General features: G+C 40.4%; 1 protein-coding gene across 4 annotated transcripts in view; it reads right to left on the bottom strand.

Annotated features, from left to right (window-relative positions):
- The window catches only part of usp32 (ubiquitin specific peptidase 32), a 57,163-nt gene extending 30,066 nt beyond the window's left edge, over positions 1-27,097 (bottom strand). For 2 of the 4 annotated variants that reach the window (XM_046388335.1, XM_046388336.1), the window contains exons 1-5: positions 26,804-27,095; positions 11,818-11,945; positions 4,834-4,939; positions 3,200-3,318; positions 1,982-2,141 (exon numbers count right to left, since the gene is read on the bottom strand). In XM_046388335.1, coding sequence (XP_046244291.1) covers positions 1,982-2,141; positions 3,200-3,318; positions 4,834-4,939; positions 11,818-11,945; positions 26,804-26,861 — 571 coding nt within the window. In that variant the 5' untranslated portion in view covers positions 26,862-27,095. Of the gene's footprint in view, positions 1-1,981; positions 2,142-3,199; positions 3,319-4,833; positions 4,940-11,817; positions 11,946-26,803 lie in introns of all 4 variants that reach the window. The other 2 variants (XM_046388333.1, XM_046388334.1) reach the window with 2 other exon arrangements.

Genomic DNA, 27,097 nt, shown 5'->3' with positions numbered 1-27,097 from the left:
TGCACCGAGGCAAAAACTATTTCAGAGCAGCATTAAAAAAGTAGTGTAGCATAGTCCAACAACTGCACCTTGGGTCCACAGGTGCCATATTTACCTCATTACCTCCAATATTCCCCACTGGAGTAATTTTGTGGTCATTTTCCATCTTCCAGTTAGAAATGCTAAAACAGCAGTCAATAGCAATTTATGTTTGAAAGGCCGTGAAAGTAAGAGTTATGCCACTATAGGCTCATGTCAGATTCATTATTTCCACTAACAAGAACTTAAATAATAATGATTATAATAAGCAGCTGAATACCATGCAGTGCTAGAGTGTTCATTTCACACATTAACCATTAACATTAAGGAAGAATAATACAAACCATGCAAAGTCTTAATTAACTTTCAATAAAAATTATGGACATCACAGCTATCAAACATCAAACCAGAGCAGTCTGCATGGTGCTGACAGAGAGGAAATGGATCTAGGAGGTGGCAGTGGGAGGACAGAGACCTTGGTGAAGGAGAGATGGAATAATGAAAAAGGAAAATTGAGTGAAAGGAGGAGAGTGAATGAATCAGAATGTTAAGTTGAGCCTGTCAGTCACTTCCCAGGGCATTCACTGCCACTAAGGAGGGGTGTGTGGGTTGATGCAGTGCAGTGTCTTCATCCAAGCTTTAACAACTGTTGTGAGCTGGTATTTCCTGAGACATCTGCACTCTAAAAGGCAGGCAGCCTGGGGAGGAAGATGCAGCTGGGGAACTATCACGTCTATCACAAAGACATGGAAGAAAGAAGCACACACTTGGACTGCAGTGCATCTGCAGCTCTCCTTAATGCCAAATCTGGGTATTTCATTTCAGTGCTGCATTATGGACAGCATTTAATTTGCTCTTGATTCTGCTTGCTGCAAACATAACATTTCATTCCATGTTCACCTGTTGACTTAATAATTTCAGCCAAACAGAACTAATACTGTTAGTACAATGACACTCAGTTGCTCTTTATCTTTTAAGAGAAATCAGGTTTTCCTTCACTTTTCGGTTCTACTTAGCAGTCGGTTTTATTGCTGTTAAGATACTGACACTGAAACTCAACACTTCCTGCACAAATGTTTCTGTTGCATTTTCTATGAGGACCGCATCATCAGGGGCACTGATAGTGTCTTATAATGCATTCATAACGCTTTATGACTACCCTGATAAACACACATGATGCTTTTTGATACACTATATCAATAGTCATGACGCTTTATAGATGTGACTTAAGATGAATTATCAGTTCAAATGGCTCCAAGGCATACACTCTTGCTTTTCTTGTAGTCTTTTAATGGGAAACATCTACAAAAAGTCTTGTGTGTTGTTGACAGTAGCATAACACTGATCAAAACCTTGACAGAAGCAGCAATTGGCAATAACTGGTGAATGAGAGAAGTAACTTAGTAACAAGCAAGTATCTGATAGTATTTATATTTTGTATTAATCTGAATCTGCAAAGTAACTATTAACTAAAATGATCAAATAAATTTAGTGGGGTGGAAGTATAAAGTAGGAGAAAACAGAAATAATCAAGTAAAGCAAGAGTACCTCAAAATAGTACTGAATAAACTGTACTTGATTAGTCTATATTCCATCATTTGTTGTTCTGAAGTTTGAAAATAATATTTCTGTTTTTACCGCAAATGTACATCAGTACGAAATACTGGATATTGGTTACTGGTCTCCATGATTGCTAATAATTGGTGTGAGCCCTGAAAAAAACCATACCAGTCCACTCCTACATTACAGTACAGATATTCAAAGCATTTATTAGTGACTAGTCTGTGTCAGAGGGCTGCATTTGTTTTGATTTTTATGATATAGTATGAAAACATATAACAAGAGGCTAAAAGGCTACCAGCTGTCTTCAGGCTAGTTATTAATATGACTAAGTATGAACATCAGTAATTAAAAACAGATTTGCCCATGTGGCCATACAGTGATTCAGAGAGTTAGGACTTACAGTGTGTGACACCAGCCAGGGTCTGATAGAAGGTGGGCGTGTCGCTGTCATCGGTGAGCGTGACACACACTCCTCCAGACAGAAGCCATCTGGACAGCGTGAAGGCCTCCTTGTTCTGTAGGAGCCAGTTCCTGAAGCGCTCATAGTTCACCTTGTCACCCTGCCACAACACACACATTTAGGCAGTCTGCATCTGTCATCTGTGTATAAATGCTGCGAGCAACACAATGAAATCCATTCATTTCACACCAATAATTTAAGCTTCTTTTGTTTTGACTCAGGACATTCAGTCTTTGGCTCAGGTAGGTCATGAAAAATAAGGTGGGATGAACTGAGAAAGCTACATTCATCTTAACACACATTATGCTGTGCGAGACCTACTGAAGGAAATATAAACACCACATTAAACTCAACATTAAAGGACTCAGATTGTGATCAAGTCAAAATTGAAAAACAATTTACTGATTGGGGTCTCTTCAACTCCTCTTTGCTGTGTGGTGTGGTGTGTGATTCAAGCAAGCAGATGCTGCTCTTGCAGGCCTGGTAGTTCAGTTGTAATGAGTTTTGAGATGTTTTTTTTTTTCTACTTTAATATATGATGTCTCAGTAGTGAGTGTGTGATTCCTTGGATAAAGATTTCTCTGTCTACCTTCTATATGGCTTAAAGTGATTTCTCTCTCACCGCAACCAACACAATCATTAAGCCTCATGCAAATGAATGTGTGATAATGTCATCATCAATATGAAAATGAGAGTATGGTGTCACCTGGCAACTTCTATGAACTTCTGGAGTTAATGCTAGCTACATTCATTGGAAAAGAGTTGGCAACGCTGCTAAGACTAATGTTATCTGAGAGTGTAGGAGCAGCCGGGGGTGGATTTTTACTTTACTGGGTTGTATTTGTCAAAGTTTTTAGTGGTGGATTGTGATTTGAAAGGCGCTTTTGTATTCTAATAACCAGCACAATAACTGTGTGTGATGCCAAACTTTGTATTATCTCTGTGGCTCCATGTGTAAAACTTCAACAATAGCTGTTTCATGAGCATGTGACAAATACCTCTACAATGATGAAAACAAAACCAGTGATCCGAGCCAAGGAGAGAGCGTGGGTGACATTCAAGTTATCATTCTGTAGCTCACTTGGTATTGTTACTGAAAAGTCTGAAAGGAGCCGATTTTGACATTGATGTGACAGTCAGGTTGTGGTGTTTGCTGACCTCAGTGAAGCACTTCTTGAGGGAGGCTGGGATTTGTCCATCGAGGACCTGCAGAACTGCCTCTATGTCTTCCCTTGCAGCATATCCGCCCAGATCACTGGCAAACAGGCTGAAGAGGTCTGTGAGAGTGCACACACAAACACATACACACACAGTTTCCAAAGAGAGTTCAGCTTTATCACAGGAAGGCAGCCCTCTTTCATGCAGCTGCAGTAAGGACGATAGTAGCTACAATGCCAATACGGTTCCGATGGATTAGACAACACATCAACCACAACTATGAGAGGACGAATGAGGAAGAGACAGAGAGGAGGGAGAGAAATGGACAGAGAAAGATGAAACGGCTAAAAGAACAGCAGGAAAGCATGTGGACATGAAAAACAAGGACAGTACATGAGTTACTGTCATGTCAGTTTAGTGAAGTTCCGTCTACTTTACAGTATAGTGAGGTCCAGGTTAACTGTCCTTCAATGAGGTCTAAGTCAGACAAACAGGAAGAGCCCCTTCCAATGCGACATGACATAGTTAGCTATAATTGTCAGGTTGTTGGACTTATTTTGAGCATGTGTTCTGGAAGCACAAATCCTGTTCATTTTGTAAATGGACCATGTGAGGTGACAGACACAAGGGGCACTTTCAAAGCATGGAGGGGCATGGAACTCTCCCGGTAGCACCTGGCATGTGGATGTGAAAACATAAGTAGAGAAGTAAAGAGAACTTGTAAGGTGCATTGTGTCAAAAAACATCTCATCACAGAGCTTAAAACTATGTTGCAAGCACTTTTAGAGGGGAGTCAATGAAGGTCACACTTAGAAAAAAATGTACTCCAAAGCCTAAATCGATTCAGTTAAAATTCTGGGTCAATTTTGGATGAATTCAGCTGCAGTGTTCTAATTCCAAATGTAACATGGAAGTAATTCTAACCTAGCCATAAGACATATCAAACTGACGTGAAAAAAACATAATTTTTCAGAAACTAAAATGAGAAATTTTCAAAGCCTAAAGCTGCAGTGTCATGCCATTATCCAGAACACTAAGGATGACATTAAAAAGGAGTTTTAAAGTGGGAGGCGTATTTTTTTACACAAATGGCTTTCAAAGTACAATAAATGCCTTGAGAAGAGCAACAGTTCCTTGTCAAACTTGCTATTACAATCTCAGTGCAGTCAGTAGTGTACTTCAAAATGAGGTATAGGGAGAAAATAATTTGAATCTGCCTCTGGAGCACTGGCTAAAAGAGGACAAGAGCTTTTGTTATAGCATCAAAATGACTCCCAGTGCACAGAGCAGCAATCACCTAGATGGCTCTTTGTCTGCTCAGACAGCCATGTCTGACACCTGCCTCAAAAAGCCTGTGGGCAAAAGTCCTTTTAATAACAGCATTAATGAACATTTGCTCCTGGCTGGGTGGACTCATACGGCCATTGTATGGCTTAGAACATTGCTTGGTACTTGCTGCTGCAAGCTGTTTTAGAGTTATTTTTATGGTCTTTATATGGCTCTCAGACAAGTCAGACAAAGAGCACAATTTCTCGGACACAGCACTAAGCCGGTCACTGGAATTTGCTGTGTTATGTGGACATGTCCACTAAGAAAAACATAAAACCAATGGAACAGATTCCCTGTTAACTTACATTTGGCCTTCTCCTCATCACGTCCTCTGGTCAGGAGCACCAGACCCACAATCAGATTGTTGAAGTGCAGCCCTTTAGACGTGCCTCCAAATGAGGTGTAGATCACCTAAAACACACACACAAAACAACAGCATCAGCCTATCATCTCATGCTCACACTGTCTGCAGCATAATCAACATATTAACAGCAGTCATTTATTTACGGAGCCGACAACAGCCGAGTAACAAGTCTGAACAGATTTTACCAAAGTCTTCAGCTGTCACCAGCATTTTGTCACTTCCACACCAATGTCATACTGTATCACAACAAAATGGGTTGATACAACATTATTCACACCTGTAAAATCTACTAGAATGCAATAAAGCTGCAACTGGCGCAAAATAATATGAAACCCATTATGAAGTAATGTGCTGACTAGGAGAGGCTTTGTGAGAGGACATGTCCCATTTCCCAAACTATTTACATTGTGGGCACGCCGGCAGATGAGTTATGACATGGGGTGTCACATTAAAGGATTACTGTGTTTGTGGGTACATACGCTGATTCAAAATTATGTTTTGGCTGGAACATAATCTCTTCCCACATGAGAAAAAACATGCTCATTTGCAGCCTACGGTAGCTGAAATTAGGGAAGGAGAATTTTGTTTTAGGACAGATAATAGTCCCTCCTAGGCTGTCTTCCTAGTGATCTTATTGGTCTATTACAGAATGAGCACCATGACTTTGTCTTCACAAACAAATCAAATATTGCTTCCTGTGACATGCTTAAAGAAGAAGAAAAGAAGAACCTATAGGATTCATAGCAACAGGTATGTAAATTTAGTCATGTTATGTAATTTGACAACATTTGTGCTGTTTGGTTCTCTTTTTTGGTCATTTAAAAACACAGATAGGAAGACAGAAAGTGCAAAAGATAAAAAACAAAGTAAATAAAACTCATTCATCGGATTAGAGGACAGGCCTGCAGGAAGAGCATAAAAGCTCCGTCACAGACCGCCGAGCGAAGCAGTCACTGGCTGTGGCTTAAAAGACCTGGACTTGGACTGCCAGTTGATCATCAAGACAAAGCCAGTGGAGAGACAGGGGACTCACACCCGGGTCTGATCAACCTATGGTGGGCCTGCCTCAGCTGAGGGTGTCTTGTGCTTAAAAGGTCAAAACATCCTGTGACACTTCGGTACAAAATTGAAGATGAATCCCAAACCCTCCCACGTGAACATCCTTCATGCAGTCAACCTTCTGTTGAAAGTTGGACACTTGAGTCCAGCAGTAAAAACAGTCCCTGATCCTCAGGAACAAAATGAAAAGAAAAAAAGAAATCTTAATTAGCAACTCCGAATCTCATTAGCTAGGCTATAATCACTGCTAGACACTCGAAAGAGGAGCATGTATTCATTTATTGGCTGACAGAACTACTTCTATACAAAATGTACAGTATTTATAAAGCAGAGGAAAACACTGAAATATTCAAGTACAAGTACCACAAAACTGTATGTACTTATGTACTGTACTTAAGTAAAATATACTTAGTTACATTCCATCACTGCTTATTCTAAATAAAAGTCAAAATAAAGATTTTTATTTTTAATGCAAATATATGGGTTCCAGATGTATGGGTTATCAGTCTCCTTGATTACTAAGACAACCTAACAACAACCAAACAGAAAAAAAAAATATTGGTCCATCCCTTATTGTTTTCATATCAAAATGAAAGAAGGGACATAGGGGCCATAGAAGGTTATGTTTGCTGGATTCATTCATGGTGGCTGCTACTTGCTGGTACCACATCTGCTCCACCCAGGGGCCACACTGTTTGGATTTTTTCACTGTTAACTACCAACAACACGGTGGAAAGAAATGAACCTAAATGAATGTTTGAGAATGTGTGCGGAGAACATGACGTGCTGAGTTGATGTGATGATCTAGTGGTTAAGACATCATATACTGTGATCGCCATGTTCCCTGGTTCAATCCTCAGCAGCTTTGCTTCATGTAATCACCCCTCTACCTTCCCATCTCATTTAGAAAATGACACTGGAGTACAAGCCTTTCAGGTGCTTCTGGGGGCTTCTGTTATTTCTCACAGCCTGCAACAATCAAAATGAGCTCAGCTCTGATGGGGGCGCAGAGGTCATTTAGCCAAACTGCACTCACAGCATGAAGAAGATCACAGAGTAGTGTGTCCTGCATGCATGTGAGCTGTGGAGAAGTGACTTTACAGTCAGTGAGTGATCTAATGAAGTGTGTCATGTCAGCGGGCCACACACAGCATACGAGCTTCACTTGTGGTTTTTAAAAAAAAAAGAAAAAAAAAAAAGGGGGTCTTCTGAACTTTCCCAGCCATCTTATCATCTCAACAAGCTGTAGAAGAGACAAAAAGGACTTCAGGCTCATTTGTACTCACTGCCATCAGACTGTACAACAGCAGGGAGACCATTAACTGACAAAAACAAACGTGTCATTACTTGATGATGATATACATCTGTCTAGCATATGCTGTTTACATGTACTTGACTTGTCTTTAATAGCTCTTGTATAGTTTTGATTTTTACCTCCTTTTCTCTGTTTATTTGTACTAATCTCTGTCCTTATGCTGCTGCAACAACAAAATCACCCCTCTGGTGATCAATGCAGGCCTATTTTCAAAATTCCACTGTTGAAACGACAATGGTTCAAATGGTACTTCTGCTTAGACTTCTTTCTCATTAACATAGTAACAGGCAGGAATCGAAAAGACAAACATTATGGATACATCCCGTATAGTCCCGTATATAATTTGTATGAAAAGTTGCATGAAAATCGCGGCTTGACAATAAACCTGCAGTGGTTTGATGACTCATTCAAAGAGACATCTTGCTTGACAATACAGCAGTGATAACTGCACTGGCTTCAGCCTTACAGAGTCACCGGCATCATGATACAGCACAACCTTTTTCTATAACCCTGATTCCAAAAAAGGTGACATGCTGTACAAAACTTCAATAAAAACAGATTGCAATCATTTGCAAATGAACTGTGTTTATCAACAGTTAAACAAAGTGTTCCTGAACCCACGTAGTAACATTGTTGACACAAAGTGGTGAACCTCACCCCATCCTTGCTCATGAACAACCGAGCCTTTGATGAAGTATGCAAAACAGGTATGACGCAGGGGCTGAGATTAGGGGAACTACACCAAACTTCCACAAAAAGAACAGTTTTCTCATCACTGAAGTTCCATTTTCTTTGTTAGGTGTGAACCGCCGATGTCACCAGGCGATGGTGGCATGGACTTGGAGAGAACAAATTTATAACTGAAAACCTCAGTGAGGGCCTCTGCTGCTTCAACATTTACCTCTTCTTCCCCAGTTTTATGGAGGATTAGCTGGAATACTAAACAACTCCATCAACCCACTTTCTTTCTTCACTCTGTTCCTTAGTTACTAGATTTTCATAAACCACCTTCAGACTGTAAAACAATGCGTGTGAGAAACACAATTTCAGACACAAATAGATTGCCTCTCATGTAGTTAACAAAGGCAAACGTCTACTTCCCTGGTGAAATGGCAGCATGACATCCGCCACAACGTCTAATTCACAAAGACACACACACACACACATCAGGTTACGTCAGTGTCACACTATTTCAGGGCAGGAGCAATATTTAACATCGTGCTTTGCATGCTATAAATGTGGCCTTAAGAATTTTGAAACTCACTGTGACATTCACCCTAAAAATCTTGGGAAACCCCTTGGAAGTTAAATGAAGTCATGTTCTGCTACCAGCCTGTCCCCACGCCGGGTGCTTTCCTTACATTTACAGTCGCTGTAATTGAATAGTGAAATTGAAAAAGAGATTAAATTATGCAGGCAATTTGAAGCACTAATTAAGTGTCACTGTGTTGAATTATTGTTCAGAGACAATACAAGCTACCTTCAAGTTGTCAAAAAGTCAGCAGGTATGCTTAAATGCTTTAACCATTATATACAGCTTGTATATATTTTGTCAGTGAGTGGCAAGCTAAATGAGTCCACCGTGAGCCTCTAGAACAGCGATACCATTCTCCAGGTCTCTGAAATCCACTACAACTTGTATCACTTTAATCAAATCATTTAGTGAGCCCCGAGCCCAGTTTGGAGTCATCTGTATTTGTCACACATCTGAAGCCAGGCGCTGCAGTCTGTTTTGAGGCTCTGTTTCCTTTTTGAAATCTGCTTTTTATTTTGTCTCATATGAGGTACAGCAATTGTTTTTGTTCTTGTAAAATCAGAAACGCTGTTTACTCCAGGTTTGTGAAACACCTGGGGGTTTGCGTACTTGGCGAGGCAGTTGAGGTTAAAAAAAATAAAAATAAAATAAGAAAAACTGGAGTAGATAATAAACAATCGCCATCAAAAAAGCTTAATGACAAAACTAGCTGAAGAAGTCCACTGGGGGCTAACTACAAGCACTTGATCTGGTAACAATCATTTAGTTAGTTTTGATGTTCTATACATCAATTTTGTTTTCATTTGGCTTAGCTGGTGCCCAAAACCAACCTAGTGGCCACTTCCTGTTTTCCTCTTCAATGTATTTCACTTCATTCTGAGCATCATTCTCATTCACGAGCAATTCAGGCAGCAGCTAATTGTAACTCTGACTTATGACACAAAATCTAATTTTTAAGAGCAGTTGTAACAATTTTGTTAAAGGCAACAAAGTGATAATTAGTATTCAACTCAATATTTTTTCATACAAAGAGGCAGACAGTCACTTCATCATCAGCCAGCTGTCACAACCTGACTCAAGGCTGGGCAAAGCAAGGGGGAGAACACACTATAAATACGTTCATTTAACTTAACTTAGACTGACAACTGGCAAATGGCCTCCAGATTAGAGAATCTATCAGTCAGAACAGGTGAGCTGGACCTCTCTGATGACCCGACTCCACCTACCAGGCTCCTGGAGGAAGAGGCCCACTCAAAGGGCTGTCACATGCTGCATCGATTCATACAGACTTCTATAAATCCCTCTTACAGTTGATAACATTACTACCCCCTGAGTAAGACAGATCTGCGCTGAGGCCTACAGTATATTCCGTATTATCATTAATAATGGGTGATATGATGCTACACGACAAAAAAGATGGCTTTATATGTATACAAGCATGAATTTATTCACCTCCTACGATGATGAGAGGAGCTGAATTAAAGCATGTTTTTGTTTTTCATGTAACATGGTTTCCAACATCCCCAGTGTATTATTTACTGCATTCATTTCATTCTTTTTGTATAATGGACATTATACAACCAATCAGGAAAACAAACAAAAGAAGAGGGTGCTCCAACACATAATCGTTTTTTGTATGTTTCCAGCCTGTTCTGATTAGGCTCCAACTTTCTTTGAACAGTCAGAATGCAGTCATGTTTCTGTTTAACCTTAGACTGCTGTCACTGCACTAACTGCTGCCATGGTGACAGATGAGAAGGAGAGATGCTGAGAGAAAGGAGAGATAAGACCCGTGTCATAGTGTTCAGTAAAAACGACCGTAACGCTCCTCTGCTTTAACTCACCCACTCATTCACATTCACTCACTCACAAAGAAACACACACAGTGCGCTATAAAGACAAGGTACGCGTTATCCATGTATCCTGAGGAAATGAACGCTGTCAGATGCCCTGCTCGCAACATTTTCTACAGCCACAGTGAACTGCCATCTGTGTTGTGGTGGGTTAACAGAATGAACCAACAAAATTGAAAGGTATATTACGGCAGAGATGCACTGCCTTGCCTGAAATCCAGCCCGCCTCTACTAAAATCAGAATACATTATTATATTTTAATTAAATATAATATTAACCTGCAGGGGAAACAAAATCACACAACGAAGCCCTCATAGTTAACGGGTGAGGCAGCTGTTTGCGCTGTCATGGACAAACTAATTTTTAGGCCCATGATCCAAGTTCTTTAAAGCCCGGGCTGGTAAGATCAGAAGAACCAGCAAGAATTGAAATTTGAAATTATTCAATCAAATAAAATCTCAGCTGGACCCTTCAGGACTTCCTCCAAAGACACTCCTATGAAATACATGAACCCACACTGCCTGGCTGCACTGACTGGCCTGTAGCGCCAGCTGGGAGATATGTGTGAGCAGCAGGTTTACCACGCTCCGTAAGTTCTCTCAGCTTTTTCAATCTAATCAATGCATAAACACAAGCAAAACAGCCCTCACGAACGTAACTCGGTTCGATAAGTCTACCTGGCATGATACCTATTATTCACTGCCGCGGGTAAGTGTAGCTGCTCAGTGACACTCTGTGAAAGACTCCATTCATGTACACTGAGGGCACGGACAGAGTGCATGTGGGTGGGCAACTATGTAGATAGACAGATAGTCAGAAAGGCTGTCCAATTGGAAGCCACAGCTTTTATATTGGGTACACCACAGGTCAACCCCAAGCCTGACCTGATACTAACCTATAACCTGTACCTAATGAATGAACAAATAAATGAATTTTTTTGACAACTAGTTTAAAAAAATGAATAAATCATATGCCACTCAGGTCCAGAATGCATTTTCAAACACTACTTAGTCTACTAAGTCCCTCGGTCAATCAGTCTTATTCTCCCTCCAGTCAAAAACTGTGAGGTGGGCCTTCAGTTGTAACACACCTGGACTTACGAAATGATTCGGCTACACAACTAATTTGGAGCCAATTACAGTCCACGATGAAACAGCATGTGATGAGGAATTTCAGTAAAGTAAGAGACATCCTGCATATGATGTGAATTTTTACCATCAGCATAGAGTATTAGGTCAACACTGATTGATGTCCCACAGCACACTCAAGAAAACAATTCCTCCCCAATGTCTGAAGTTAAGAGTTACTTACTAGTCAGACTGGATGTCTGAGCACACTGGATCCTCTACTAGGACTGACTTAGCCTAACCCGGACAGCATTCAGCATTTCATAGTAATTATCTTTTTCAACATCACATAGTGTGCAATAAGTCTGTGTCTTACCTCTGCAACTTTATGAGGAACTCCATCACCCAGCACTTCCCTGTAGAAGCACTGCTGGGTCATGTAATAGGTGAGGCCGCTGGTTCTCTTGAAGGCATCTTTCAGCCGCTTTAATTCCACATCAGTGACTAGAGAGGAAAAAAAAAACGGAAAAGAGAAGTGATCATAAGCAAACACAATGTGCTCTGTTCATTTAAAAAAATCTCTAAAGTTCAAACCAAAAACTGCCATATGTAGACATTCATTGTAATATGATTTAAGCTTTGACATCACAATTTTCCAGTGAGCAGCAGTCACACTACGACGTGCAACGTGAAGCAAAGTGAATTAACCCAAACACATCACACTGCAATTTTTTAGCTGCTTGATACAAGATGAAAACTCGCAAAGTTCTCATTGCGCGTGACTAATCTAAAAGAAAAGTGTGTTTATCTTGTGCCATGTAGATTAAAGCAATATTGAACATCCAGATTACAAGTTAATAACACAACTGTAACACACAATCCCATGTGCAAAGTCAAAAAAAACCCCTTGATTAGAAAAAGGGAAACGTTCTGGTTATAGTGTGTTGGCTGAAGTAACCAAAAACTACTCTGACAAAGTGCTTCCTCAAATACACGGGCTGCTTAACATCTGGTATTTGTGGAACAAAAATGTAACTCTTTAGACAAAAATGTTTCACACATGTATTCACAACTTATATTTTTCTGTGCTGACACACAAGGAAACATGTGCCGAAGTTTACCACAAACCATGACCTCGTACTGAACAGTTTAAAAGTCATCAACAGCTCAACAACACTGTGGTGACAGCTGAGTAATGAGTGTCTCCACCTCAGCAAGATGATCAAAAGGTGAGCAAAAATTCATGTTAGCCACAGAGCTGACACTAAGTGGGTCATGATACATCAGCCCATAACAGCTGACCAATCAGCCATATTTCAGCCAGCCAGAGAGAGGGTCCATCAAGGAATGGTCCGTTTAGAGCTTTGAATGAGTTAGACTGTCAGAGGGAGCTCTCAAGGCATCTAAGCAGCAAGGTGACAAGGATTCTCTTAGAGTGCTTTTAACACCATAATCTTTTCCAAAACGATTGTGAGGTTGGAGGGGAGCTGCAGCAGGAAACATGCACAACAGTACCAGCAGGTGGTGAAAAGAGTCAGCTTATAACAGGCTTGTTAAAAGACAGAGTCAGGCCTGCTCAGGATCCATCACCTACGACCGCCGCTCAGGGCAGCTGCCTCCGTTTGTGTCCTGCTCAACTCTGACTCGCCCTGATGTCATGCAAACATGAGCAACTGATTATCTAAAGCAACACAAAATTTGGCAACAAGTGGGATGTAAGGATTAATAAAATAACATCTGAACAGTCTAAATATTTTAGACCAATAAAGAAAACTATTGTCTTATATTGTTGGTTTCCTTTCCCTGTGGATTTGAATTAAGAAGGACAGGACGAGCGATCAGGTCTGGGCATCTGATTTGTATACCATGGCAAATTGAGAAATTCTGACCTTCCTAAATTTTTGTGTCAACTAAAATAGCTGAGTAATTTGAAGATAATGTTATAATGATCACCATTTTCAAAACACAACACAGAGAGTACAAGGTAAAGAGATTGAGGTGGTAACAGGATGTAAATTGCACTCTTATCTTTCCAGGTAGGGCAAAAGTTAATCGACACAGCTGATGCCAGCAGGATGTCAATGCACCACTTGAACCAACGCTCTGCCTCACGTTTTCTTCTACCTACCAACGCACCTTTGTTTAATACACAGCAGGCTCTTCTGATGAAGACAAAAAAGATCAGAAGTTAATTACTGCCAACTGAAATGTGTTTGTGGGCACAATATAATAGCAAACTATAATCCACCTCCCCTGTACTTTGAAGCTTTTTTAGCCTCTTTTACCTGACTGTTTTGGTTTGCATGGACCACAAACTGCAGGTGTTCAGAGACAAAGCTTTTTTTAAAAAAATCATAAAAAAAATCTTTGTATACCATCTGTCCACTATCAGAGAGTGGGTGAATGTAGTGGAGCATTCAACAGCTGAAGAGCTGGTGGAGAGTTGATAGGAGAGTGAATATTAACAAACCCATCCTGTACTGGCTACACATCATATGTATACAGTAATACACTGACAGTTTTGGAAATGACCACATGTCTCAGTGCTGTTCTGCTCCTGGCTACAACAATAATAAAACACACACCCAAGTACACAAATTTAGGGTCTTTCTGTGTGATGATTTGTGCAAGTACAGAGCCATAACCATCAGCACACAGCACTCATAACACACACCCTATTGTCCTCTGCCACGCTGTGGCACACGGTGTGTGTGTGTGTGAGAGAGCCAGAGAGAGAAAGAAGGATGAGGATGGAGTCCCAATGGCAACAATTACCCTGTGTGCTTTGCTGCAACAAAACACATTCAGCTATACTGTCACTACATCCAGATCAAACACTGACGGAGGTTTCCAGATAGAGCTGCACACTCTGAAATGGATCAGCACCACTCATGGCCAGTAGAGATGTGCACACAACAGTGCAGACACCACACTGACAAAACATCAATAAAAATGACAAATTTGACCACTGACTAAGAATTGTAATATAATGACGTAACATGAAGATTTGCTGGCTACAAATACAGCTAAGCTGATCTACTTTCATTTATGACACAAATAAATAATTATTAGATTTTTTTTTTTCAGGTTAAATGTCAAAAAGGACTGATGAAATAGGCATATACTGAGATAGACTGATATATAGATAGATTATATATACTGTATATAATATTATAGATTTTTTTTTTGGCCTTGCAGACATGAGTGTAGAAATGGATAGACCTAAGATAACTTAGATGGGCTCACTTGTTCACTTTTACCCATGTGTACTAAATCATAAAAATGACATGTTACAGTAAAGGGGGTGACAGAACAACAAATCTTTGAGCTTTGCTACATCTTCCTTCCTTCCCTCCCTGGAGTGGAGCAATACAAATCTCACTGAGAAGCATCTCTGGAGATGATTTCTCTTTCAAAATTGCATCAGTAGTGCTGGAAAGATTACCGCATCATCACAATACTGCAGTAATATGATGCCTGCTGTGAGATTGAGCTCATTACAATTATCACCACTTTTGCTCTTTCTCTAATTTCATCCAAGCAACCACAAACTTGAAACCAACAATCGCTCACTGGTAGCTAACAGTTTACTTATCTGCTCCTCTAACCTGAGCAGTTAAGTCATCCAAACATAACATTTCTTCACATTGCTTCATAACATAATATCAAGGTAAGGATTACATATTATTAGTATATACAGTACTATACATCTGAGCTCTGATTCCAACTGATCAGTACAGTCACCCCCACTGCGTGGAAATTAAACCGCCAAAAAGAAAAGCTTGAAGGCAACTGACAAATATGGTCTTGACAGTACGATGTGCATAGTCAGTTCTTGACTGAAAATGTCAGAGAGGAATAGTCAATCATCAATTAATCATGATCACCACTCCAGGATGTTCTGTACCTAATGTAACTTACAGTGGCCTTTTATTTTGAAACATGTTTACACCATGATAAAGTCAGCATCACCTGGTTCTGAATTCTTTGGACACCAGCCTGCAGAGGGCAATACAGTCCATATGGCCTCAGGTTTAAAACCGAAAGCCTACCCAGCTGGCAGACATGCACACCTCCCACACCTGCATACATCAGCGTGTAGCATGCTAGGTGCCGGCAACACATTACAGCGGTCTGCTTCATACTGTACAAAATCATGTGATGAAGTGCAAAAACATCAGACAAAGAAAGCCACAAAAACAAGTTCTACATTTCTAAGGGAAAAGACACCAAGTGTGTGCATGTATGTACACACACTCACAGATAAACACTTTGCCCCTCAAAAAAAGTCCTTTAAAACATGTAGTTTGGTTGGTTTTGTGACCTTTTTTTTCCCCCTCTCCACACTAACCATTAACCACTGAGACACAGTTTCACACTGACTAAGCCAGCACACTACTCTCCCATACTTTGCTTCTCTCTCCTGCAAACACTTCATCAGTACCTTCTTTACCGCCAAAGTGATCTAAAGAAGCAAATGATGCAAACAAAGAAAAAGCCAGCAATATCAGAATGTCAGTGTTTGGCAGAATTTATCCATATGAAGGTTGATGAGGAACTGGTGGGTCTTCAGAGAATTCAAGTAAACAGAGCTGTCTACTCATTGTACTTTCTTCTGATGTATTTTCACAACAGAGATTTCTAAATAAAAAGACTCCCTCGATGCATAAAATTCGCTATGGGATGTTTATAAGAAAGGCACAGGAGAAACAACAAAAGTGCAGAACTAGCATTCTCCCAACAGTTAGGATCATCAAAGACTGGACTGAGGCTTAGCGGGACTTCCTGACTGTGTGAGCAGTGAGTATAACAGACACATGTGTACTGTGTGAAAGGAGAGGTTCAACAGTTTGCAAAATACTCTTATTTCCAGGAAGAAGAAGTAGAAAAACTGAAGTGAAAAAACGCAGTGTTGCAGCTCTGTTGGGATATGTGCAGGACAAGGTCAGTGACTTCCTGGAATCCCAGAGTGTCCACTGGTGGCTTACCAAATCACTGCGACAACAAGAAACCAGGAATTTACTGCACCCAGCAATAAAATAGTGCCGCTGCATAACTCATCACATAACAGTGTAGAATTTTTACACTTCAGTGTTTTCATGGATTAAACAAATATATATAAATGATTACTCTATGAACTTTACAGGTGATGACTGGTCAATTTTAATACCTTTTGATAGGATAAGGCTAGCTGTTTTCCCATTTTCAAATTTCTTGTATTTATGCTAAGCTAACCATGTGCTGGCTGTATCTTCAAAATTAGCATGTAAGCATGATAGCAGAGCAGATCTTGTCGTCCGACCCTCTGCTAGAATACCAATTAATAAAAAAATACCAATATAAGTAATAAAAATGGGTGGCACAGCGGTGGTCTCTGCCTCACAGAAAGAAGGTTCTTGGTTTGGATCCCAGGCCAGGGCTTTTCTGTCTGTCTTCCCCCCTTCCACACACACACACACACACATACACACACACACACACACACAGAGGTTAGGTTAACTGGTGACTCTAAATTGCCCATAGGGGTGAAATGGGACGTGAATGGAACCTGAACAAATGATCTTGCTGACAAACATTATGGTTTTTAGGAGACCAAATAATTATAATAAATCTCCCTTGCCCTTCCTCCTAACCACCACTGAGGTGCATTCAGAATCAGAATCAGAATCAGAATTCCTTTATTAATCCCTGGAGGGAAATTCTTGTTTCTACAGACAATTGCACATGCAGTATTCCCGACCAAGAAATTCGTGTCTTTAACCCCTCTGACTGAAGCAGCAAAGTTGCTCAGTGGCCAACAGATGAACATTCTTAAACACCGCCCAAAGTGACATACTATGGGGACTGTGTCCCAGAACAGCAGGGAATTGCTAAGATCATAGCAAATATGTATTCTGAGATCAACTCATCTATGAACGGTCGGCATAAGCCACCCAACTGGAGTGTAGAACTGGTTAGTGTCAAAGTGCTGAATCACAGGCTTTAGCAACCCTGCAGGGAGCCAATCACGCACGTGGATCAGCAGAGAGCACAAGCTCCAGCAACAGAGAATAGAGCACCGTTGTGCGAAATGTACAGTAGGATTTTACTTTATTCACAAGACAAGAAGCAGGAAATCTTCTGTAGAGACACAACGCAGAGCCAAACCAGCAGCCTGTATCTCTTTCCCCTTTTCTAAGGCTCCACTAGCTGCAGTAAACCTCTCACAGTTTTACAACATTTAACAGCATATTAATCTGTGCTACACCACAGCTATGGCGTAGCTTATGGAGTTGCTTTTTAAAAATGCTTAGTATTGCAATCAGGGTCCAGGAAGGGTATCATTTAAAAAAAAAACAAAACAAACAAAAAAAAAAACCCAACAACAAACAGAAGTGGCTCTGTGCCAGACAGTTTAAATGCGAACAATCTTGGAATGTTTCCCATAAACAATTACCTGGTACTGTACCTTGTTTAGCCAACTCACACACATTTGTTCTCCACTAGAGACCTCCATTAGAGCACGTGAGCACCATTAGAGCACATGAATATATTACATGTTCTACAGTTAGTATCATATTTGATCTTAGTATGGTGCATTAAACAAATCTGCCTGCAGATTTTACAAACTGGTTTCCATTTATTCAGCCAGTCCATCTCCCCTGGTGATGGCTTATATAGCTCACTCATCTCAGACTGGTTGCTGTGTCCGATCTTATTCCTTCTGTTTAGGCCTGTAGGAAATTTCCAGACTTGTAGAGAGACTCTGCAGCTTTGACACCAACAGACCTCTTCCCAGCATTTATCAATAACATACTCTAATATGAAATAATGATGCTAATACAACAGTTAAACACAGTATATTAGTAAATATCGGCTGATGTGATGATGACGTGCAGGCTGACTCTAGTTTATCCACATGAAAGTCACACCACACACATTTATCAAGTGGCTGTGGCAGCTTTCTGATCATGCATCTGAGCATGTGCAGGCATCATAAATAACCAGCAGAGCAGTAATGAGGTTGAAGGGCTCATTATCTTGACTGTTTGTTGCGCATTACTGTCGGTGAACCCTGTGGTCGCTCAATCTCCACTGTGACACGGTGGTTAATGGACAGCGTGCTGACAGTTCAGACCGAGCAGCGGTCCATCAGTGAAGCTCTACTGGAAGAAGGCTGAGAGCAGGCAGCCAGCCCATTCACAGCTCACTACTGTCCTTCTCCATTTAATGTATTTTCTGAAATGTGTACAAAGAGGACAGGGCCAGCAGAGACTGTGTTAACTTAAGCTATCACTTGACACTGTGAAGGAAAAACTCACTCTGCTTCTGAGGAACATCTTAGTACCTCAGCAGGAACATCCATCCAACACACAAGACAGTGTTGTGAAGCACAGTTGGTGGACATGCACCACTACATATCTACTGCTCATTTAGGTAGTGTTGGGGACGTACAGTAATTTCCCTCCTTTCAACTCTGATTAAACAAGTGGAGAAGAGGAGAGAGAGACCAGATAAAATGACAGAAGGTGTCCAAAGTTTGGGATCACTGCTAAAGCTAAAACAAAACGAAACCTCAGTGCTGTGTGTCTATTATAAAATCAAGCTAGCCTACTACATTAGCACGACGTCAACATCACTTACATCAGAAACGTACGCATCCACTCCAGGGCTAAGTATCAGTACTACGACACTCTGAAGTGCTACCTGCATTCTATTCTTTTCGTACTCAGCTCTATAAAAAATTAACTATTTAAAATCATTACAAAGTATTTCTGTAGTACACGTCTGGAGTCTGATATTTTGAATGCATAAAATGTGGAGGGATTATTTCAGGGAAAAATGGGGATACAACTAACATAATAACACACCTCATCTAGCATGGCGGAAGAAGTTCTCAATTGGTATTGGCATCACTTTCAGGATCCTGGTGTTGGTACTGGTACAAGTAAATGACTATGATTGCTGGTTGAGATGAAGGCTTGTACGCTTAATTACGACTCTATGTAACAGCTGGTTTAGAACGTAAATCATTAACTCAGCTTTGCTCAAGAAAATATCAACAGAAAATAAAATTCTGCTGTCAATTCGTCAAAGCCTGAGCTGTGTTCATGTTATTATGCAGAGTCTCACACACACACTCACAGCGTTTTCACAGTCATATATAAAATATCCCAGAAAGCACCCCCCCAGTTCAGAAGACTGGCTAATGTACATTTAATTACTATGTTTAAGGGTTGCTCTACGCCTGCTGACCCTACTTAGTGCATTGAACAATTCACAATTCACAGTTCAGTTCACTTTAAGAGACCTGTCTTGTTTTATCTTTTGTTTATCAATTATTGCTTTTTAATAACAAAACTATATCTTATCTGATTATTCAATTAACCATTGGAATAATCATTAGAATACTTGATTACTTATATAATCGAGAGTGCAGCCTCACTTGTGATCTATTACAGCAGGATTAGGTACATGGGTATTACCCACTTTACCCCCATCTTTTATCTGACTCATTCAAAAACTCACAATTTTGGAGAGAAAATGTTCAATTCAGCTTTATGATCACCTCACAACCCCTGTTGTCCTTACACTGGGAAGCAATGTCCTACATCATATAACAGCAACATTACTACGGCTTTAAGAGAACAAGGAATGACTAAAGCAAACCTATCACACATAGCTATCCTTGGTGACGACACAAGGTGACTCCAAACACACAATTCTACTACAGTTAGTGCTGAAACGGTTAGCTGTTAGCTGATCTTATTGAAGGCAATGCTGACTATTCATCATTCATTTATAAAAGAAAACGTCAAGTGTCCTCTGTTTTCGGCCTCTCCAGTGTGAGGTATTTGACGCTTTTCTCTGTCATTTAAAAAGTGCCATTGAGCTATGGGAAACTGTGGCCATTTTTCATTCTTTTTCTGACAGTCTATCAGCCAAACCATTAATCAAAAATAATCAATATTGAAAACAATCATCAGTTTCAGCCCTATTAGTTTATGACAAGTTTAAATACATAAAATTACAAATTCTGCTGGCACTCAGTTCTTCTCATAGACAAGGGCCAAACTTGGTGTTTAACTCACGATAGACAGAAACATCTCAAGGCACAGCGAGTGAAAATCCAGTAAATAAAGAGTTTGTGAATACGTAAGAACAAATATTGTATTATACTTCTCAGGCAACCTGATGACAAAGTAGCACTTACAAATAATAGCAAAATTGTTACAACTACATGGACCAACGGGGATGAAAACAAAGCAGTCCACATTATGGAGAACACTTTGTGTATTGTTGATGCTGTGATGCAATAGGTGTATTCTTGGACACTGGGCTGCATTAACTGCAACGGTTACCATTCAACGCAGGGCAAACAATAGCTCTGATTTCTGCTACTGCTCCAACACAATAGCCATCCACACACACACACACTTGGTGACTTTGGATACACAGAGCTGAAAAAGAAATGTATCCCAAAGGTTCTGAGGCTTACTGCACACAGTATTTATTTGGTTTTTTTTTAAATGATAAGGTCTTAAACAATGAAATGTGGCTGCTTGAAGGACTAGGGCAGCGCAGTGCAATGCGTAGTGAGTGTGTGTGCAAGCATGGAAAGCGAGCAGAGCAGAAGCAATAGGTAGCAAAAAATGGTCAGTCTGGTAAATATACAATATTTGTTCCACTGTGTCAGTTAACAAACACTGTAGCTTCTCAAGACCAAGAAAAGCCCCATCAGTTATTTTCCAGCTGCTGGAAAAGTTGATGTAAGGTCTGGAGGCTAAGTTTGTTTAGTGAAATAAATCCAGAATGATAAATCCAACACAGAGATTTTTTTTCTCTGATTATTTGTCCACTTTTCAGGGTTGTTAGCCATCCACTGGCAATCCCATGATGCCTCGGGTTCAGTCTGTTGACCAATCATTGAATGAGTTTCAGACTACTCCAATGACAGCTGAGATCTCAGATCTCAAACAAAAAGCTCAACCCCACAGTATGCATCAAATGACACCAGTATTGCGGACATACGGTCACAGCGCTGACATAACATATATTTATATTCACTGCTTGCAGACAAGCACTGAGGCTGTTCACGCCTGAAGCACATTTCTCTGCTCTGCTCTATACACACACACACACCACCTTGGACCACCTTACTAAATTATCGTGGCAGCAAAGAAGAAGCCAGCAAAGCCTCCTGCTGTGACTCAGTGCCTTCTGTCCCATGCAATAATCTGGACCTGACTGACCTGCTGATACCAGCGAGACTGGAAACTCCCTGGCAGGGAGCACCAAGATGTCTGGAGCAGCAGGCAAATACTGAACTCACATGATCCCCGATGACCTTTCAGTCATATTGAACTGTCAACAGAAACACCTGCAACAGGAACATACGCCGAGTGATGCTCTTAAAAAACTCATTTCACCTGCAGGCATAACAGTGACCATTCGGCAATGTCCTATTTTTATTTTTAGAACTAATTATGAACTGATTCCACAAATCCTTGTAACTGCATTATAATCCCACACAGGCTGTGTAGTACAGTGACAGTAATATGTGGGGAAAATAAATGATCAGAAAACAACAAGTGGGTGCAGCAAGTCATTTTTTTTTTTTTAATTCTCAAATTTTCATGATCAAAACAAAATATTCATATTCACCTACTGTGTCATCATTTTATTATAACACGCCTTTTCACATTTTAAAGTGTCACAGTATGCAAAGCACAGGTGTAAATCTTACAGTACAAAAGCAAAATTCTGGTCAGATGGGGAGACCCTGAGATGAAATCTTATCCAGTGGAGGCCAACCAATATATATTTGCAGGGAAAATTAAAATCTTAGTATAAAAACTTTTGAATAATAAGTGAAAGCATGTGCAGTAACTTAAGTACATTCACTCAAGTGCTTGACTTATATAGTTTTGAGGTACATTTTCTGCCACTTCATATATTTCTTTTATACTTTCCTTCCACTACATTGTGGAGGCAAACATAATAACTCTTACTCCACTACATTTATTTGATAACTTCAGTTACTAGCTATTTTTCAGAATCAGGTTATTAATCCAAAATACAGTTTAAAGCTACTACTATGAAGAAATGTTTTAAAATTGAATTATCACACAAAAATAAAACACTGATACCGTTGATTAAAAAAATGCTGAACATCAGATCAATAATCAGCCACTCTGAATCTGTTGAGATTTGTCTGTCTGAGATTTAACATAGAGTTTGTGATCAACCAAAATAATAGAGTAATAAGAGATCCACTTTATTAGTTTGGGTTTAAAAATGGTTCCAGTGTGATTTATATTAATGTAGAGATATTCAGTTGTCAGGCAAAGCAGTGTTCTCTATAGGGAGCGGTAAGGCTTAACACTATGTGCTACTGATTTATACGGATTGCAGAAAGTCTGGGACCAAATTGATTGAGTAATTCAGATTAAGGAGCCTGTCCAACAGCCTGTCAAACTGACAACGAAATGTTTAGCGGATAAAATGTCATTTACAGAGGAAAAATAAACGTCTAGAAAAGCACATAAAACTATACTATAATGCCATGAACTTGTCCAGTAGGGTTTGAATGTTACAGTCAAATGTCAGATGCAAACATAAGATACATGGAAATTTTATGTAATATTTTATGTAATAAACTGCTAACCTGCATCATAGACAGTCCTGCTATCGATAGCCAAGCTAAAATTATACTTAAGTAATCTGCCATGCAAATATATAACGATGTAAATAAAAGCCTGCCCATGTTTCCATACCAAACAGCCTCCTGAAGGCCTTCGTGGCAGCAGTAGACAAATCAACACCCACAAACCAGGGAACACAAGGTAAGTATGCAAAGCTGAGGTCTATCACCTAGGCTGATAAGGTCTGCTGACGTCAACCAGAAATGCAAGGCCGTCAAGTTCTCAGGTAGCTATTGGGCTGTGTGTCACAACAGTGGTGACCATGGTTGTTACATTATTCAACTATGTTGGCCAACCACCAACGTTAAAACAGTCATAGAAACGTATAAACACACAGGATATACAAGCTGTTTCCAAAACATTTATACACCCTTACACGTGTTGTCCTGCCCTGTCTATATAAATAGATAAACTCTTTTCAACTGGGGCCTGTCTCACAACAAAAAGGCCACAATAGTCAGGCTATGTTTGAATTATCCAGCTGCACAAAAGGGACAACTGGTCCTCGACTGACATTATGGGCATCTATGAGCATATTTACATGCTAACAGTGCAAGGTGTTACAACAGCTCAGCAATCCAAGGCTTCATGATTATCATAAAAGGTGAGTCAACACCTCCGGCAAGAACATACAGGAATTGTGTTCACTCATCATTATCAGACAGAGTTTATCTGTTGCAGGTACAGTCAGCTCCTACTTCTGGGAGTATTCTTCCTCGACCGTAAGTTGACATTGAAAAAGAGATTACTTTAAACATTAACCTTGATGTTACTCAACAGAGTAACACCAGCCTTCTGGATCATTTCACAATACCATAGGTTATAAATGCTTCATCTGCATTCTTTTTTTTTTACATTGAAGGACACACGCATAATCAGATCTCCAGGGCTGTAAAAATAAAACATCTAGCATTTCAAGCCTCTGAACCAGTCCTTTAAAAACAATGCAACAAAACCAAGTCAAATCAAAAACTGGACCTATTTAAACTGTTGAATTCACTCAACAAGTATGACACAGCGCGAGCTCTAACTCTACACTGCCATTACCTTTGTGAGCAACTCAACTGATTCAATATTTGGATTTCAGACGACTTTTGTCTTGTAAGTTATGCATGGAGTCTCGTACCTCTGATGTCGTTCCAAATGAATTTTACAACACGTGCTAACTTCACAGATCAGTGCTCAACAGAGACAGTCTCTTGCCCATTCAGGTAAATGTTCAATCTTCCTGTCACTTAACACCCTCTAAAAGAAAGAAGGCTTTGACCTCTGAAAACCCAGACGCCCAATTCTTCAATCTGGTGTCCTGGACTAATGTTTCCACCTCCTGTTTTGACTTGGGAAATAATTTCATATTCTTACCCATTTAAAAAAAACTTTATTTTAATTTTACTCATCCCTCTTATACAGTGTCGGGCAGTAACGCTGCTACAAGTGTCCATTTGATGATGACATCAAACACCAATTCTTTGGATGATGCCTATGACATCTCTGCTTCAGCAGAGTAGCAGCTTCATTTAATGCAGGGGAACTAGTAGCTCAGCTCACTACACTTTCTCAGTAACTTGCCCCACATTGTACCCATCTACAAAGTTATGCAGCACTGATCCAAGCTTGTTCTATTTAAGAATATGTTTATTAACAGTCTAAGCAGACACAAATATTTCAGCATCAGTCACTTGAGTTAGAGTGGACACAAATTTCTCTCTGACAACAGAAATACTACTTTTAAGCTAGACAACTGGTAGCCAACACAGTGTTGCAGTTAGAAGCTGTATACAGCATGAGCAGAGAGAGCCCAATCAACTCTGCCAAATCAGGCTTGAAGGAAGTCTGAATGATTCTGGCTTTACTACAGGAACACAGCAAAGCCGAACCTTTTCAACAGGATGCTCCCTGAGCATCATCCCACTGATGTCCTACTAGAGTGAGCGGACATGAAAACTGAGCCTGTAGTTGCTGCAGTCAAGCCTGCTGTGGGAATTAGGAAGGCTGCCATGTGACTGGTCAGATAAAGCTGGATGGCTGGATAATTCCATCGCCTGCGTGTGTGGTCACATGTGGTCATCAGAGTGGGAATGGCAATCAGCCTCATGAATATCCAAACCACCACTGAAATGGAAAAGAAGCCATTTTGGCAGTAGAGGTGACAATAAGTCAGTGTTTGTTCAAACGTGGGCTTAAGTATGAAGACCTATGATCATCTATGTTAATATGAATACACACAGAAGAGTCTAATTTGCCCGGAGGACCTTGGAACAGATATGACAATGTCCTTGATGAATGTATGACAGCCTTTCATAGCCTGGAATTGAGACTGACAAAGTTCATCTCTTGCCAATCCAGGAAATAAAGTGCAACAAGAACGGGTAATGGGAGATAACATCTCCGTTGTGTTTCCCAGGGAATGCTCACCCATATATTACTTTTGTGCACCAACACTCAGACTTCATCAGTTACACACAGCTTTACCCAGCACCGTGCTTTGCGTTCCATCTAGTGTTATTCTTGCATATAAAATGATCTGACAGCAAACTGCTTTCATAAAGGGCGTCTATGAATCCATAGGTGGTGAAATAACAGACCTCAGAGATCCTGTTTGATGTTTTTCAGAGATCCGCTAATTGCCCACAGGCTAAATTCTGAGACTGATTTCGGCGACAGTAACGTGAAGCACATCTGTCTGTTGTTCCACCAAAAGCCCTGATCACACAGCTAATGTTAGCTAACTTATGTGTATACTTTAGCAGGAGCAGCCTGACAGTCTCCTAGCACTAAGAGTGACGCTAAGCGTTAGCCCATAACACATGGCTAGGACTGAAATCCGCCAGAAGACGGCTAAAACAATCCGTCTGGAGGCATTTCCCTCTGGGAACTTAGCTGTAGCTTCCCAGCTAACTAACAGCCTAGCTAGTAGACAAGTATGCTAGATGCAACATATACGTTAGCATTACTCAACGTTAGCCAGCTCAGATAAGAGCTAAGCTCAGTGGCACTTTGTAGTGTCAGCCAACAGTTAGCACACATCCAAGGCTGTCTGCACAACTGTTTTGGCAAATAATACAGCCCATCCCTCCTTGTTAGCCAACACTATCCCGACAAGCAACAACAAGCTTTTGTAGCTATGAAGAGAGCGTCACACCAAACACAGTCTAAGAATCTGTTATTTTTACGTGACCTTGCTTATTAGCAAAGGCACGCACCTCACCAAATAGCACTTAACACCATTTCCATATTGCTAGGAAGAATTACTCAATTCGGGTTAGACAGAATCCATATAACGACGTTAAGCTATCATTTATTTGAGCTTTATTTACTGAGAAGCGCTTCCTACTGCAGCCCAGCGTAGTGTAACTTGGGTGAAAAGGCGACTGCGGAAAATACATACTTGGCTATTATCAAACATAACGCATAATTAAAGTCCGTGTGGCTTTCCGACATTCTTCGATGCCGAACTGAATAATGGACCTTAGCGGACCCATGCAGGCCGTGTGTGCGTGTGTGTGTTTTGTTTTTTTATAGGTGTCTACCTTATCCAATAATCAAAGCCAGTTTAACCGCTAGATTTTGACGGGTGGTCAGGACGCCCTCCTCTTATGTACCGGGCTAGCCCAAAAGCTGACAGTTAGCTAAGCTAGCGCAACTAAGGTGGATTTAGCCAGTTGCTTTTCGGCTTACCTCTCTTGACGGCCTCGTCATACGACAGGAATCCTATCCTCGACTCTTTGGCCCCCATACTCCCCTCATTTCATTGCGATGTGAACGTTATGAACTGAGTTAATCAGAACTGTTGCTCGCCTTATCAGTTTATTGTGAAATGGGTTCCTGGTGGTGTGTGTATGTGGTGAACGGGTGAATGTTTTCAGTGACGCCTCCATTCTGTCACATGATCTGATCCTACAGGTCAGTTGATCATATCTTTCAGGCGCTAGTAAACACAACCGGTGGCGGGAATGTTTTAGTTTTACGTCG

This window comes from Scatophagus argus, chromosome 5 (assembly GCF_020382885.2).
Source record: "Scatophagus argus isolate fScaArg1 chromosome 5, fScaArg1.pri, whole genome shotgun sequence".
Lineage (NCBI taxonomy): Eukaryota > Metazoa > Chordata > Actinopteri > Scatophagidae > Scatophagus > Scatophagus argus.
This window is presented reverse-complemented; position numbering and strand designations above follow the sequence as displayed.